Source organism: Zea mays, chromosome 3, assembly GCF_902167145.1.
Source record: "Zea mays cultivar B73 chromosome 3, Zm-B73-REFERENCE-NAM-5.0, whole genome shotgun sequence".
NCBI lineage: Eukaryota > Viridiplantae > Streptophyta > Magnoliopsida > Poales > Poaceae > Zea > Zea mays.
In genome coordinates this window covers 5,374,627-5,389,747 of record NC_050098.1, presented here as the reverse complement: position 1 = coordinate 5,389,747, position 15,121 = coordinate 5,374,627, and the positions used below count along the sequence as shown (strand labels likewise).

Genomic DNA, 15,121 nt, shown 5'->3' with positions numbered 1-15,121 from the left:
CTATATTGTCCATTGGGTCCATAAACTACAGTAATTGCAAAAGAAAACAAGAGAGAAACCAAATTACACACGTTTCACCAAAAATTGTGTCAGGTCTCATTGTGTAAACAACAAAGTAGCACCTAGGTCATGTCCTCCCTGGTCAACTATAGAAAAAATAAGCTCAACACCTTTTTCATCTACCTATCCAGTTTCTTTGCATTTCTTTGATACTCTTAGGCCAATCAAGATCATTCAAATCTTTAAGAAGACGATTAGCATAAGATGTTATCCTCAGCATCCACTGGCACATTGGCTATACAACAAAGGAGAAAATGGATAGCCGCAATATGACTTTCTGCATGTAGGTACTTAGCAACTATGAATTGAAATGAAAGTCCTGCATATTCTACAACATACCTTTTATATTACAGGATAAGCAATGTCACACCCGCATTTAAGGGGCAAACCCGGATGCGTCTCACATGTGCATAGAAGAAGATCAACACATACAATGACTCAGTGCATAGACATAACTGATAATACAATGTCGCAAATTTATTACATAATGGAAATGTCTTACAAAACAACTAATAATAAATAAATCGAACTAATATTATTTTCGCTTGGCGCCATCAAGCTAACTAGGAGACGACACCTAGACCTCGTCGTAGTAGTTCTCCTCCGGTGGCACATGCTCTTTACCTGTGGGTGGGGGTTATCGCCAGAGTGAGTTCACAAAAGTTCATCGCTCAACAAGTGTGGGGAATAATGTGCATGAGCTCATTTACGGTGGAGCTCATGTGTAGTGTAAGGCCGATCAACAAATAATTGTTAAGACTGAACATTGCTTTTACTAAGTTGGTCAAATTTTATTACAAAATGTTATAAGACACAACAGGTTTACATTACACATTATCAGAGCGATAACAAAAGAAAGTATTTCAAAAGAATTACACTTTGATATGTTATAAAATATTTGTAAGCTTGAAATACTTGCTAGTTTAAGTGACAATCCTCATAAAGAAACTATAGATGTGATATACTTATGTAAGAAGGCCGAGTTCACCGACACTTAACATCAACAACAAACAAGTAACTCATAACCTGCAACAACATAGGGAATAAAATCCTGAGTACACAATTACTCAGCAAGACTTACCCGACTAAAGAGAAGACCCTTAAATGTATGCTGGCTTAAAAAGGATTTAAGATATAGCTTATCAAGTTTCGAAGACTCATTTTTGTAGTACCACCCTATGAAGTGTATGCTGGCTTAAAACCAGGTTGCTTCCAAACAGAGCCTTAGTTTCTAATTCCATGGTCATTATCATCAAAAATCACAATTAGAGTTTGATTGCATTTATAAGGATCACCAACTATATTATCTATAATATATAATTATAAGGTTGCTTATATTGCCAAGTTGTAAACAACTCTCTAAATGATTTTGTCCTAAAAAATGTATCTTGCGATAATTTCGTAATAGACCTATTCCTAGTTTCCTACAATGCCTCCTTGCATAGTTGCTTCATTAATGGAAGCCGGCAGCCGCAATGGGCCGGCCCGGCTATAAAACCCACTTGGAATCTGGAATTTGACTGAGGGGATGTAGACCGTTCGATTTCCAATCGCACGGTCCGCGTTCGTTTGACGTCCTTCTGGCGGTTATGCTGCTGCGACCAAGTCGAGGGCTTTCGTGCCTTCAGCCCTTCAGTCTTCACCAGTCGCGCGCCGCCATGTCGGAGACCGAATCGGCGGCAGCGGCGCCGGTGGCTGCGGCTGAATCGAAGCCTCGGCGACTGCGGGGGCACAAGAAGGGCGCCGTCACCTGCTGCGTCGCCTCCTCCGCCCGCCCCGGCGTCGTCGCGTCCTCCGGCGAGGTAGGCGTTTCCACTCACGCTGCTCGTCTACTCTTCTACACTTCCGAGAACAAACACTGCGCCGTACCATAACTTGGCGTCCTGCTTCGGGAGTTATTACAAGGGCGCGCCGTGGTCCATGGGCGTCAGCCAATAGTTGCAGTGCAGGCCATGGTATCTTTCGAGGAGGACACGAGTCGAACACCTCATGTCCAATTGGTCGCTGGTTAATTGGTGCTCGGTTGAGACTCGGTCGGGTGGCAACTGGCAAGCCATGCGCCAGTATATGTGATGTTTTTGCTTCGCTGACTGCACGTCAAGCTAAGTGTTGCCAGAACAATGAACCGCGCCTTGCGGCTCCTCCTTGCATTCTATCAATGCACTGGGTGCGATATCCTCTGTGGAACTATCTGGTCATGTGACCATTGCCTCCATGAAAGTAAACTATATCTGGTAACAACCTTACGAGTTTATGCCACACCCCATGTTCCCATGCCGTTTTTTTTGTATTTTATCCATTATCCATTCATGTATCACAGTTCTATTAAATGTTTCATGCTTGGTTGAAAGCACCACTAGGAACTAGGAAGAGATGTGTGATAGACTGGTAGGCAGAGAAGAGAAGACAATCCATCACTAACTACCTGGTCACTATGCTGGAAATTCTGGTATCATAGGGCAGCAGGTGCTCTCCTTGTGTAGGGCTCCTTTTTAGTAACTGCCAAGGGCGTGTGTTTCATGAAGAGGGAGAACAACAAATAGCGATTGCAAGAACTAGGTAAGCCATGACTTACCCAGAGGAAAACGGACTGAAGAGTACTTTTAAGGACTTAGTGCGTAGATAATTCGCGACTGGAATGACCTTGGATCTAAACTGAAACCTGTGTTAAAGGATTAGTAACAAGACTCGACAAAGCCCAGAGAACTGAGAAGCCTGCTGAAATCTGAAATTCAGCTTCCTCCACAATTGCATGTGAACACAGTCAGCCACCACAGTAGTTCTCTGAAAACTCTAGTTTCTCTCCTTCCATAGCAGCCAGGTAACCAGCAACACCAAGCAGTTGAACCTTACCTGAATTGTCTGTGCACCTTCTTTCTAGCCATCTGTCGCCATTGTGCAGTAGAGTAGGATTAGGGTGTGATACAAGGTGTGATAGTCTTATCTACAAAAGCAGGCAGCACCAAACCTCCCGACTGTAATAGAAACCAAGAAGAAGATTATATATGGATTCTAACTCCTGACTGCACAACACAAAACTCATGGTCCTGCAGCTTATGACGCTTCATGTATTACACAGTCCAGCAATGATCTTGGAGGACTAACCAAACAGAAAACATAAGTTTGGGAGGCACTATAACTTTCCAAAGTTCTTAGCACCTGCCATGTACATTGATCCAATGAAGATTGCTCTGTAAGCAGAAGATGGCGGATACTGACGTTTTGTAGACTAGCTCCAAATAAATTGGACTTCCACCGCTGGCTGAAGAGAGAAAGCTTCTACCTTTTCCCAGATATCCAGATATTTTAATATTAACTGTACCACCAGAGCATGAATTTTGAAACCCACTGGTGATCAGTGATTCCTTTACGGTCATTCATACTGTGACATCTCTTTGGGACCGCCTGAAAAAGGCTTGGTGTCACATGCTTAATTGAGGAACCATCAAGCCAGGCTTAGAAGATCAACCCAAGTACGATCTGGGTCAGTTCTGTGAAGCCATTCCCATTGTTATTAAAACGTCGCTTAAACGTCGTTTAAGCGTCGTTTAAGCGTTAAAACGTGATTAGCAGTTGGAACGTCCGGGCGTTTTAGGTAAGCTGCGTAGAACGTCCGTTTCGAGCGTTTAAGCGTCGCTTAAGCGTCCTAATCGCGTTTTAGGACGTTTTATGCGTGCTTGGGACGTTCTACCCATTATGGGTCTTTCCTGGGCCTTTAGGTTTTTCTGTGTATGTGTTGGACGCACGCCACCCTCCTCTCTCCTCTACGGCTCAGCCGGCCGCCGCCCTCCTCTCTCCTCTACGGCTCAGCCGGCCGCCGCCCTCCTCCCTCCTATCCTCCAACATCTCCGGCGCGTCTCTCCTCAGCCGCGGAGGCAAAGCCGGCCGCCGGCCGTGGAGGCACAGCAGACCTGCGCCACCGCTGGCCGCCTACCCCACAGCAGATCTGCACTCAAGACCAGCAGCCAGCCAGCCATCCTCTGCGGCTCCACTCTGCCAGCGCCCAAGACCAGCACTAGCAGCCAGCCATCCTCCACCTCCACTGCTCTCCATTTGATCATTTGGTGAGTACTGATTTTGCTCACAGTGAATCAATCAATCTCTATTTGCTCAACCATATTGGTGAGTACTGAACTACTGATTGTGCAACCATATTGCTCACAGTGAATTTCAATTTGGTTTGTGAACTCAAGTACTCAACTTATGTATGAACTTATTTTATATTGAACTTCTATGTCAAGTCTGAAAAGACGTTTCAACGTTCGTTTAAACGTTTAAATGTTAAAAAGTTGGTTCATAACGTTTTAACGTTTTACCGCTTTAATAACCATGGCCATTCCCACCTTAATCTGAGGGCGTACCTACCAAGCTCAGTAGGGTGACAGATCAATCTGTTCAATGGCTCATACCGACAAACAGGTGGCAATGGAGATGAACATCGGAATTGCAGAGTGTGTGACCTTCACCAAGGTAGCCCACCTAGCTAAATTTAGCCCGCCTATCCACAATCATATACAGCGGCTGCTCCTTAATCCTTACTGTGTTCAGGCTTGTAGATTGAGAGACGACACCTAAGTAGTGGCAGGGGAAAGGAGCAATCTGACCGCTGAAAATCTCCTGTACAAAGGCAAGTTTGACCATGGATCACTGGATGGGTATGACCTGACACTTGTCCAGGTTGGTCTGAAGCCTGGTCAGTGGTCACCCCCTCGAAATCTCGAATGTACCCAGAATGCTTCTCAAGTCAAGTAAAAAAATATAAGTGGAGCAACCAGGACCACGAGATCATCCACACCAGATGTTTGGCAGAGGGCACTATGGCCCTGTGGCTTGAAAATACCACATTGTTCCGCCAAACAAATCAGTGCATTCAGCAGCTCCATGACAATAACAAAGATCATTGGCGACAATGTCACCCTGGCGCAGACCTCTCTCATGGCAGATCTGCCGCCCAGTCCATCCATTTAACAAAAACCTTCGTGCTCGCTGTTGAAAAAATAAATATAAATCCCATCATGCCATCATGTGTAGTGATCCTTTAGCTCAAAATTTTCTACACCAGCTTTTAGGCTATTACGGTTATCTTATGCATATGATTTGTACAATTTGCCTTGCCCCCCTTCCTCTGTTTTTCTAGCCCTTAGTGGGTTAATTGTTTTGTTCTCATGTCTTATCATATCACCTCAGGATGGATGTCTTTGCTGGTTTGATCTGCGCACCAAAGATGCACTTTTGACCATGGAGGCAGCAAATAAACCAATTTCTTCAATTTGCTTTAAACCAGGTCAGTATGCCATCCAAACAAGCATCTTCATATGTTAATCCATGAATTGAATATTTAGTGGGCGTGCAGACATTTTGCACTTAGAAAATCATTATTTGTGTAGGAAATGAAGATTTTGTGTATATCTCTGCTGGAAATGAAATATTGTCCTTTGATGTTCGTATGGTAAGTTCAGAATTCAATTGCATTTTCATTGCTAGTTTGAAGTTATATGATCCAACTTACTATGATGTTGTCTGTGCCTTGGTTTAACACGATTACAGTGGTTTTCTTGTAGGGAACTCAATCAAAGCCATTAGAGACATATAACTACAATAGAGATGAAATCAATCAGGTAGTATGCTATTCTACAAGAGCACTGTAAAATGTCCTCAATTTTAGCACAAGCTCTTTTTGTTACTGTGATCTTTCTCCTACAATTCAATTCTAGGCTTTATGATAACATTGAATTGAGCTAAAGATTCAGAATCTGATACTTCCACTTTTGATGCAGATTGCTGTCAGCTCTAAAGGTTTTCTCGCTGCTGCAGATGATAGTGGGGATGTTAAGGTATATAATATTTTGCAAGTGTACGAACATAAATGTCGAAGATCATTACATTTTTCACAAATATTGTCCACATTCTCCAGATTTTGGTGTTGACTATTTTGAGGTTGTTGCATGAACGTGTTTAAAGAGTTTACATGCCTCCAGCCATTGTAGTGCCGCCATGAGTAAATTTAGAAAAAATGTTTTATATAAAATTTACGAGTTTATTGTATGAGACTTGTAAAGCAAATTATAGAGCACACTTTTTCCTGCTTAAGGTATAAGCATATTGTATGGAATTTATTTTGTACTGTTCTGTTTGAAAAATGGCACAAACTGATGCTCCTGAAGAATTAGTTTGCTGTATGATCATTTGCCATTATGAATTCAAATTTACCGGCTTATCTCTTTGTACTTTGTTCTGAAACCAAGAAGAGGTTGTTATGTTACACTTTTTGAACTGCAACTAGATTGCTAGAGGGTTTGGGAACTGGAGAACAGTAGAATGAATGCCCCCTCAAGTTAGAAGAAAGATATGTGCAACACACTGATAGGCATGATTAATCTTGTACTTGTTCAATGATTTTGTTCTTGAGAAGTTATGGTTAATTTTGCAGATTGTCAATACCATTCAGAAATGCCTGTATAAAAGATTAAGGGAAGCCCACACAAGTGTATCCTTATCTGGTGTAACTGGATGCTTTTGATAATTTTTATTTGCATTAGCATTCCATTTTATGTTTAAAAATGTGCAATAAGTTCCTCTCTATATGCAATATGTACATCAGTTATTCCTTGATACATTTTTGTACAGATTTGCAGCAGCGTGCAATTCATTCCTTGGAGACCTTGGACAGGTTGGTGTTATCATTTTCTTTTTCTTTTCTCAGGGTTTTGTTTGGCTTAATCTTGTAGTCTTGTGGCTTCTTTTTGTCAATCTTTTAGGGAGCCAATCCTAAAAAAATTATTGGATTTTTAATTCTTATGTTTTCAATGCCTTTTAGGTACTCGTTAAGGATATGTATAACAATGTTGTGACTAGTGTTCGAACAGGAGATAGAGACACAAATGACTTTCCAGTTAGAATATGACTACATCAGGGTTCAACTTTGAGCCCTTACCTTTTTGCCTTGGTGCTGGATAAGGTCCCTTGGAGTATGCTTTTTGCGAAGGATGTAGTGCTAGTTGATGAATTCGGGCATGAGTAAATAGGAAACTAGAGTTATGGTAGGAGACTCTAGAATCAAAAGGTTTTAGATTCAATAGAACTAAAACAGAATATATGAGATGCGATTTTGGCACTACACATGAGGAAGGAGACATTAGTTTGGAAGGTCATGTAGTGCCTAGGAAGGACACCTTTAGATATTCAGGATCAATGCTACAGAGAGACGAGTATATTGATGAAGTTGTTAGCCATAGAATCAAAACAGGGTGGATGAAGTAGCGTCAAGCATCTAGCGTTCTATATGACAAGAGGGAACCACAGAAGCTAAAAGGCAAGTTTTATAGGACGGAGATTAGACCTGCTATATTGTATGGTGCAGAATGTTGGTCAACAAAAAGACACATGTTCAATAGATAAGTATTGCTGGAATGTGTATGTTGTGTTGGATCTATGACCATACAAGAAGGGATTGAATACGAAACAATGATTTCTAGTGCCCCTTTAGCCAGGACTGCTGGAATTTTCTTGGGATTCACTGGGACTCTCAGCTTCTTCAATACGGTCTAGATGGCTAAGGAAATTTTGGTCTCCCTTTCTTCATGGAAATCTTTTCTGCTGTGGCTTGGGATATTTGGAAGCAAAGGAATAATTTCATCTTTCAGGACAACCCACCTTCATTTCTCGGATGGAAGCTTGGTTCCTTCCAGACTATGGATCTGCAGATGCTCAGAATGCCCTCTGATTTGAAGAGCCTAGTGAACCTTTGGCTCTCCTCCTTGTAGTTCCTCTTCTGCTGTGGTTGTTCGGATAGTGCCTAGTTTGTTTCTTTTTTCCATATCTTTTGTTTGCCTCTCTTTTAGTTCTCTAGCTAAGTCAGGTTTGTACAACCCACCTCTCTATTCTCTTCCTTGTCTGTAACAGTTCTCTTGTACCTTTCTTTATATAAAATTTGCGCTGTTGTAGGGGTTTCCCCTACAGTTTTCCCGGTAAAAAAAACAAAACGATGATATACGTGATAGACTAGGGATAGTACCAATTGAAGAAAAGCTTGTTCAACATTAGTTGAGATGGTTTGGGCATTCCCAAGGAGACCTCGAGAGGCTCCAACACATAAGGGGATTCTAAGGAGCGATAGTAATGAGAAGAGAGAAAGGGAAAGACTGAAGTTGGCATAGGAAGAGGCAGTAAAAACTAAAAAGGGACTTGGAAGGATGAGATATACCTAAAGATTTAGCCTTGAATATGAGCGCATGGAAAACAGCTATCCAATATCCATGTACCCGAACCCAGCATTTTGCTATTTTGTGACTCTCAGTTGTGAGCTTCTCTTGTTTACCATCGTGTCCACAAATCATAGACATAGATGGTCCCACAAATTATAAACATGGGGTGACATAATAGCAAAGAGTCCAAACTGGGAGTGACAAAATAGCAAATTTTTCACCGGAACCATGACTTGTGGGTTCTATTGGGTTTTAACTATAGCCTACCCTAACTTGCTTGGGATAAAAGGCTTTGTTGTTGTTGCTATGGTATATTTTCAACGCCTTTGATTGTCAATAATAAATATTTTCATTTGACAGCAATTACTGGGGGCCTTGACTCAAAGCTCGCTGCATGGGATTTCTCCAAAGGACGAACACTGTTTTCTATTGATTATGGTACCTCCTTACCTTCCATAGAACACCTGTGAATAGTGTGCATTACTTAGGCTGCTCTATTTTCTTATTTGTCTTTGTAAAAAAGTACCCTAGCAGTTCCGTGATGATCTCATACATTTCCATTACGCGTTGGTAAATTGAGCCCTCGTATTGTCCATTGAAAGTCGGTTTACCTTGCTTTACATATAAAAAATATAAGTTTCTTGTATGACAGCTGAATCAGTATTGTTTTCAACCTCGAAATACTCTCCAATGGATCAATCAACATAATATTCATTACTGAGTTTCAGGATCACCTGAATTGCAAAACGGCAGTTCTTCCGGTAGTGCAGGGCAATGTTTCAACCCTGCTTTTGTTCATTCAGTAGCAGTTTCTGAAGAGGGTATTTTGGGAGGGCTCTACAAGGTTTGTGCTGTTGCAAGGGGGGATGGTGCTGTTGATGTGGTTGATCTTGAGTATGAACTGGCCCCTGCGAAATCGAAGGGACCTCCTCGGGCAGCTATTTTGACAACGAGATCAAAAGGCGCTGAACTTGGAGATGGGAGCTGCAATCAAAGTCGAGCGAAAAGAATCCATCTTGACTACACCATGGGCGGCCATACTGCAGCTGTGTCTTGTGTGTAAGTCCCTTCATTTTGTCAATGTATCATTTAAATATCATTATATGCAGCTGTCCTGCGTATTTGAGGCGAATCTTTGTTTTCTTGAACTAATCAGCTGCTTAACAGAGCATTTTCAGCATTTGGTGAGAAGGGGAAGTTCCTCATTTCAGGTGGCAATGATGCATCAGTGAAGCTGTGGGATTGGTCGAAAGGATTTTACTCTGAAACAAACAGCAAAGTTGATTTGGTTTTGGATATTGATGTAAAGAAAAAGGTCAGGACTGAACCTTCAAATTTTGGCGAGTATTGTGTCTTTGACTATTTATATGTACAGCTGATAACAAAATATAGAGATCTAATATAATAAATGGGTTTTTGTATTCTAAAATATAAAGTTCTTAGGCTCAGTAAAAAAAAATCACCTCTGTTTTGGCAGGTAAATTGGCTGTGTACTGCTCCAACTGATTCAGATAACTTGATTGTGTGTGACACATCCAAGGTGGTCAAAGTATATAGTTTCCGGTAGATGGATCAAGGTGTAGCCTCAGTTTGTCAGGCAGTTATCTGAGGGAGTGAAGCTTGTCTGACCGTTGGAACCAATCTGGTCCTGACTCTGGTATCCAGATATTACAAGCCTGCCGCAGACAGTTCCTGAATTGTGAGGTCATTGGTTAGCAATTTGCAATGTCAGTTGTGGCGCAGAACAGATCTGATAAAGTATATATTATTTTGTTACTGTCAGAACTTTTTGTACAACTTCCAGTCTGCTAGCTTAGCTGGACTCGGCATGTATATCTCTGTTGTACGGTGAAATGAATTTATGTGTTTGGAGAAAATAAGGCTTGTTTGTGCTGGAAGAGATTATCTTGATTGTGTTTATCCTTTTGGTTTCTATAGATTGTAGGCTTGTAGCTTTTATTTCTCGGTATGGTGCAACCTGTGGTAGCACATATAATATAAGGATGATGTATGACGAATGTTTTTCTGCGCTATACTGACGGCTTGTTGAACCGTCTCTGAATGATCTTTCTGTTGCACTCTTGGGCAACTTGTCAGTCTGAGACTCTCAGTGGCTGCAAACTCTTGTTGTACCCATTGGAACAGGAGGAAGAAGAGGGGAGTTCAAAGCTTGCCGTGAGATGTCTTGATCTTGGTGTGCTTTGTGCTGGGCTGGATAGCTTTCTGGATTAGGTTGCCCATTTGCCTTTTGCTCCTCACATTCTATACAAACTTCAACAAAGGAGCACATGAATTGATAACACATTTTTTTGCAGTCTTTACCAGCAATAGCTAAGAAAGTTTTATCTTACGAGGAGGGTATTTATGCAAAACTTTCCAGGTCTGTATCGTCTTTCATTTGCATGTGGTCAGGAAGTGGATAGAAGAAGGCCTCAGAACCGTATCCATTGGAAGACAGGAACCAGGGGGTTTTGCTGCTGTTCTTTGGAGGAGAAGAGAAATGGGAGGCTTGCTCTTGCCGCATCACCGAACCTTTCCAAATTCTTTGCAAGCTTCCATCCCGGGACCTCTCTCTCTTCACAAAGGCGACCGCAAAAACCTTCATTACTTTGCACCTGGTACGTCTGATTTCGCAAACCTTGGAGCTTTAAGCTGAAATTAGTGTTTGCAGGACCTCTCGTTCTGCTCTGGGGCAAACAAAAAATAACGCTCAGCAAACACATCAGCTTGCATGCATCTACATTCTAGAGTTCATCACATGATCGAAGCTGCCTGCAGTCAACTGCACGATAGCGCAAACTGGAACTGAGAGCTCAGCAGTCAGTAATGCATCTTGACGCGGTCACTGAACTTGCAGATGTGCACCTCTTCTGTTCCCTGCGGCAAGGCTTTCCACGCTCATCTTGGTCGGCCGTCATCAGATCAGAAGCCAGCGGCAACGCGGTGGCGTCGCCAGGCACGGTCATCAAGCGTAGCAAGGAGGAGCTCATCACCTTCTTCAGAGACATACAGACATCCATTGCCGAGTGCTCGCGTAAAGCTTCCAAGAGGACGAGGAAGCAGCCGCCTGATCTGTTCCAAGAGGTCCGCAGGAGGGAGGAACAGTCACACGGTATGTCCAAGTCGTACGATGCTCGATGGAGTTGAATTCTTTTCTGAAATGGACGTATTGCAGCTCACTAGTCCTCCTGCAAGCATGCATGCCATTTGTCGGTTGAAGCACAAGTTGTCTGTTTTCCAACTTTAGATCATATGTTACATGTTTTTGTTATCATGTTGTGGTCATGTGTGGTGTGAACTGATCATCACAATCACAAGGCACAGGTGGAGGAGATAGCGGCACCGACGACGTTTCAGAGGGACCGAGGAAAGTGAAGAGTCTTGAGGACATGAACGTGGCTGGATTGAGAGAGTTGGCGAGGGCCAGAAGGATGAGGGGTTACTCCAAGCTTAAGAAGGGCGAGCTCATTGATCGGTTGAGAGGGGCTACTACGTAATAAACTACCATGATGCAGAGCAGCTTCGCAGTTAATAGGGACACATGTTCTTTTCGAACGTATGATGAGATTACCGATCAAAAAATTGTATGATGATGAGATTACCGACTTTCCAAACGATCTAGTCAGTTCATTGATAAGAACTAGAACAATGTGTGTAGTTATTATACTATAGAACCGGTGGAGCTGTATTGTTGTACTACGCCGAAACTTTTGTGTAGGCATGGCAATCTCCTGTTGTTACGTAAGTTACTTTGTTATGTACGGAATTAGTTTCTCTAAATCTACCATGGATTGTGTATTTCTACAACATCTGTTTGGAATTTGATGTACATTCTAACTAGGTGGCAATTGGCAAATAAAGAAGTTTAAAATGGCCTACATTTTTTTTGGAACTCCTGGCACTCCTTTTAGTAATCAGAACTTTCACCTTTTTTTGGTTTTTGACGCACATAAACATTTTTTTGCAGTAATCCAGTGAATTAGCCATTTACAACCTAAAATAAACTGAATACTTAATACTACATTTGTGTGAATAACAAATCCGTTGTAGTCTAGCTGGTCAGGATATTCGGCTCTCACCCGAAAGACCCGGGTTCGAGTCCCGGCAACGGAAATTTTTGAACTTTTTTTAACGCGACGTTTTCAAGCGGATCAGGGTTACGTACGTAATTGTACACAAGCAAGCATAGTACGATTTAGGGTTTCCTTACCTTACAAGCTTTTTCTTCCGCCGCCGCCTCAGCCCTCGCCCCGCGCTGCTGTACTCTCTCACCTCCTTCGCCGTTGTCTACCAGATCATCCCATGGTGAGGTCCCCGCACGGATAATGCTTTGCACTTAGCGCCATTCAGCTCTGTTTTTTTTTCTGCCCACCGAATCATTCGTTCCTCGCGCGTGTGCGATTCTGACGATGTGTGATGGTGGTGCCCGCGATTTCAGGCGTCGGAGAAGAAGCAGTCGAACCCGATGCGGGAGATGAAGGTCCAGAAGCTCGTGCTCAACATCTCCGTCGGCGAGAGCGGTGATCGCCTCACCCGCGCCGCCAAGGTATATATGCCCATTCCCCAGAATACTTCTCTGTAGGTTCTACCTGCTGTTTCTTTCAGTTCGCTCCGCGCTCGTGTGACCTAGAGCAAATGTGTTTGAGTCGCATCTAGTTGTGCTCCACTAGACCACTTCCATTTTTTGTGAGAATTAGTTCTGCACTGCAGCCTAATCTCAGCTCCTCAAGCCGTCCAATCTCTCGTGTTGTTGACACCACTTAAATTGTGCTATCCAAATGCTAAGAAGTAGTAATATGATTATTTTCAACATCAGCTGTGGTTAGTTATTGTTTCCATAATTTTAATTAGAGACTGATCAATGGTCCCAATTTTGCTTTTATTTCTTAGGGCTAAAATGAGGTTTTTCTTTGTCGCCTATTGTTAGTGTTCATACTGGACTGTTGCTCTAACCTCTGTTGGTTGTTAATTAGGTACTGGAGCAGCTGAGTGGTCAGTCACCGGTATTCTCCAAGGGTAATTTTCTTATACCTGACGTTATCAATGTGTAGTGTGGTCCTGGATTTATGATGGTCGTAGCAACCATGTTGTGACATTGCAGCAAGGTACACTGTGAGGTCGTTTGGGATCCGGCGCAATGAGAAGATCGCATGCTATGTGACGGTGCGGGGTGAGAAGGCAATGCAGCTGCTGGAGAGTGGCTTGAAGGTGAAGGAGTACGAGCTGCTGAGGAGGAACTTCAGTGACACTGGCTGCTTTGGATTTGGCATCCAAGAGCACATTGATCTTGGCATCAAGTAAGATGATCTCATGTCTTATTGTAAATAATTTGAATGTGGCCTGTTTGTTTCTGTGAACGGATGTTTTATGATGGGCACTGTTGCTTGCCTGTAAGCAGGGGAAAAGATATGTAACTTTGTATTCATGTAGCCTGTACCCACTATGGGTCACTACGTACTGGGATAGCTTAAGGCTAAGTGCTTAACACAGTTTTGGGAATTGAGACTGCTGATTGGCTGTAAGATAGCTTTTGGGCAGCCTTTTCCATTCGCTGATATACTAATATGGCTGAGTCATAAGAATTCCCGTGCTTCATTGAAGTAATAATTTTCTGTCAAGATTCAGATGAAGTCAAGCTTCTAATTAATTACCTTTTTGGTCTTTATAATATGCACATTGGATTTTTGTAGTACTGTGGTGCACCAAACATATTTTATTGTGTTGTTTAAGGAATTATTTTCTTTTGATCGTTTGAGAATATTGTAATAGTGTTTTCTTTAGTGTACACATATGTGTTTGTGGCTATTTTCTTCATTTAGGGATTTGGGATTTTGGAGTACATCACTTGTTACCCTGTTCCTGTGTATAGTTCCTCTTTTTTTTCCGCAGTCCTTATCATAGCTTTTGCTGAGATGTGCTGCGTTTTGTTAATAATTGGTAACCTTCCTCTTTGCTGCACTTTGTAAGGTATGATCCATCTACTGGTATCTACGGCATGGACTTCTACGTCGTCCTTGAGCGTGCTGGGTACCGTGTCGCCCGTCGCCGCAGGTGCAAGTCCCGTGTTGGGATCCAGCATAGGGTCACTAAGGAAGACGCCATGAAGTGGTTCCAGGTCAAGTACGAGGGTGTGATCCTCAACAAGGCCCAAGCCAACACCTCCTAAGCCTAAGCGTCACCATAAGATATTAGACCCTCTTGGTCTCTTCTAGTGCTTCGAGTTAATGGAGTATATCTGGCGGTGGGATTTGTATTAGAAGAAAATCAGATGCATTATCATTTTTGCCTGTACTGGTCCTACTGGAGTTAGTTGGATCCATGTTTTTGTGTGTGTCGAATACATTGATGTTACTACTGTTCTACCTCGACAGCAGTCTGGGCTATTCTTTGTTCTGTTATTGAATCGTGAGATCTCGGCGGCAAGGCAATGGCAGTGCAATTTGTACACCGTTTCTGACGGCCACCTTTGCCTTGACAAGCTTATCGCCTGCTTTGTTCCATGCATTTCTCTTGTATACCTCTCAAGCAATTCTGTTTTATACTCCGTACCTCTTATAAGCAATGCTGTGAGCCATTATAAAAGTTTGTAATTTTTAGTGTGTCGTTAAAAATGTTAGGCCATTATAAAAATCTGTTATTTACTGTGTATCATTAAAAAAGTTGAGTAGATATCGGTGCTACTCGTGCGAGTTTTTTTTTTTTTTTTTTGGGTCCTCCACATCATTTTGTCTACCTTGTGTTGCGTTTTCACCGGTTTGGGCTTGGCCAGTGAAGATGTCCAAAATGCCGTTCTCTGCTACTTTCTCCTGTGTCTCTTCTTTCACGCGTGGCTGACTGGCTGTCAAGGGCCCGACGGT

At 42.5% G+C, this 15,121-nt stretch overlaps 3 protein-coding genes and 1 non-coding gene across 9 annotated transcripts; all 4 read left to right on the top strand.

The window, feature by feature from the left end:
* The first annotated feature begins 1,587 nt into the window (after positions 1 to 1,587).
* LOC100279942 (uncharacterized) lies at positions 1,588 to 10,282 on the top strand. Of its 5 annotated transcripts, none has more exons than XR_563473.3 (11): positions 1,588 to 1,862; positions 5,248 to 5,344; positions 5,448 to 5,509; positions 5,622 to 5,678; positions 5,838 to 5,894; positions 6,491 to 6,547; positions 6,688 to 6,730; positions 8,625 to 8,702; positions 8,993 to 9,323; positions 9,443 to 9,579; positions 9,742 to 10,282. XR_563473.3 is itself a non-coding variant. In NM_001152892.1 (11 exons), exons 2-11 carry the CDS (start codon positions 5,299 to 5,301, stop codon positions 9,829 to 9,831), a joined length of 969 nt encoding a protein of 322 aa, NP_001146364.1. In that variant the 5' UTR covers positions 1,768 to 1,862; positions 5,248 to 5,298; the 3' UTR covers positions 9,832 to 10,281. The 5 variants fall into 5 exon arrangements, 3 of the variants coding, with proteins under 3 accessions (XP_020405266.1, NP_001146364.1, XP_035821701.1); XR_563472.2 differs by having other exon boundaries at positions 9,421 to 9,579; positions 9,742 to 10,278; NM_001152892.1 differs by having other exon boundaries at positions 1,768 to 1,862; positions 9,432 to 9,579; positions 9,742 to 10,281.
* A 336-nt stretch (positions 10,283 to 10,618) lies between these two features.
* LOC100285344 (uncharacterized) lies at positions 10,619 to 12,140 on the top strand. Of its 2 annotated transcripts, none has more exons than XM_035965920.1 (3): positions 10,619 to 10,882; positions 11,122 to 11,376; positions 11,583 to 12,140. In XM_035965920.1, exons 1-3 carry the CDS (start codon positions 10,765 to 10,767, stop codon positions 11,759 to 11,761), a joined length of 552 nt encoding a protein of 183 aa, XP_035821813.1. In that variant the 5' UTR covers positions 10,619 to 10,764; the 3' UTR covers positions 11,762 to 12,140. The 2 variants fall into 2 exon arrangements, with proteins under 2 accessions (XP_035821813.1, NP_001357640.1); NM_001370711.1 differs by having other exon boundaries at positions 10,692 to 10,882; positions 11,589 to 12,044.
* Positions 12,141 to 12,304: 164 nt separating this feature from the next.
* TRNAE-CUC (transfer RNA glutamic acid (anticodon CUC)) lies at positions 12,305 to 12,377 on the top strand. Its single transcript has one exon. It is a non-coding gene; the product is annotated as a tRNA-Glu (tRNA).
* A 116-nt stretch (positions 12,378 to 12,493) lies between these two features.
* Positions 12,494 to 14,657, top strand: LOC100192743 (60S ribosomal protein L11-like). Its single transcript, NM_001137942.1, has 5 exons — positions 12,494 to 12,569; positions 12,703 to 12,810; positions 13,238 to 13,280; positions 13,366 to 13,561; positions 14,232 to 14,657. The coding sequence occupies exons 1-5, from the start codon at positions 12,567 to 12,569 to the stop codon at positions 14,428 to 14,430; spliced, it is 549 nt and encodes a 182-aa protein (NP_001131414.1). The 5' UTR covers positions 12,494 to 12,566; the 3' UTR covers positions 14,431 to 14,657.
* The last annotated feature ends 464 nt before the right edge of the window (positions 14,658 to 15,121 follow it).

Excerpts from the sequence above, each read along its gene's own strand:
- LOC100192743 (NM_001137942.1), top strand. Across the intron at positions 12,811-13,237 it reads GCCTCACCCGCGCCGCCAAG|GTACTGGAGCAGCTGAGTGG; the intron begins GTATATATGCCC and ends GTTGTTAATTAG. Across the intron at positions 13,562-14,231 it reads CACATTGATCTTGGCATCAA|GTATGATCCATCTACTGGTA; the intron begins GTAAGATGATCT and ends GCACTTTGTAAG.
- LOC100279942 (XM_020549677.2), top strand. The coding sequence starts at position 1,650 with ATGCTGCTGCGACCAAGTCGAGGGCTTTCGTGCCTTCAGCCCTTCAGT. Across the intron at positions 5,679-5,837 it reads ATAGAGATGAAATCAATCAG|ATTGCTGTCAGCTCTAAAGG; the intron begins GTAGTATGCTAT and ends CTTTTGATGCAG. Across the intron at positions 5,895-6,490 it reads ATGATAGTGGGGATGTTAAG|ATTGTCAATACCATTCAGAA; the intron begins GTATATAATATT and ends TTAATTTTGCAG.
- LOC100285344 (XM_035965920.1), top strand. The coding sequence starts at position 10,765 with ATGGGAGGCTTGCTCTTGCCGCATCACCGAACCTTTCCAAATTCTTTG. Across the intron at positions 10,883-11,121 it reads CCTTCATTACTTTGCACCTG|ATGTGCACCTCTTCTGTTCC; the intron begins GTACGTCTGATT and ends CTGAACTTGCAG. Across the intron at positions 11,377-11,582 it reads GAGGGAGGAACAGTCACACG|GCACAGGTGGAGGAGATAGC; the intron begins GTATGTCCAAGT and ends CACAATCACAAG.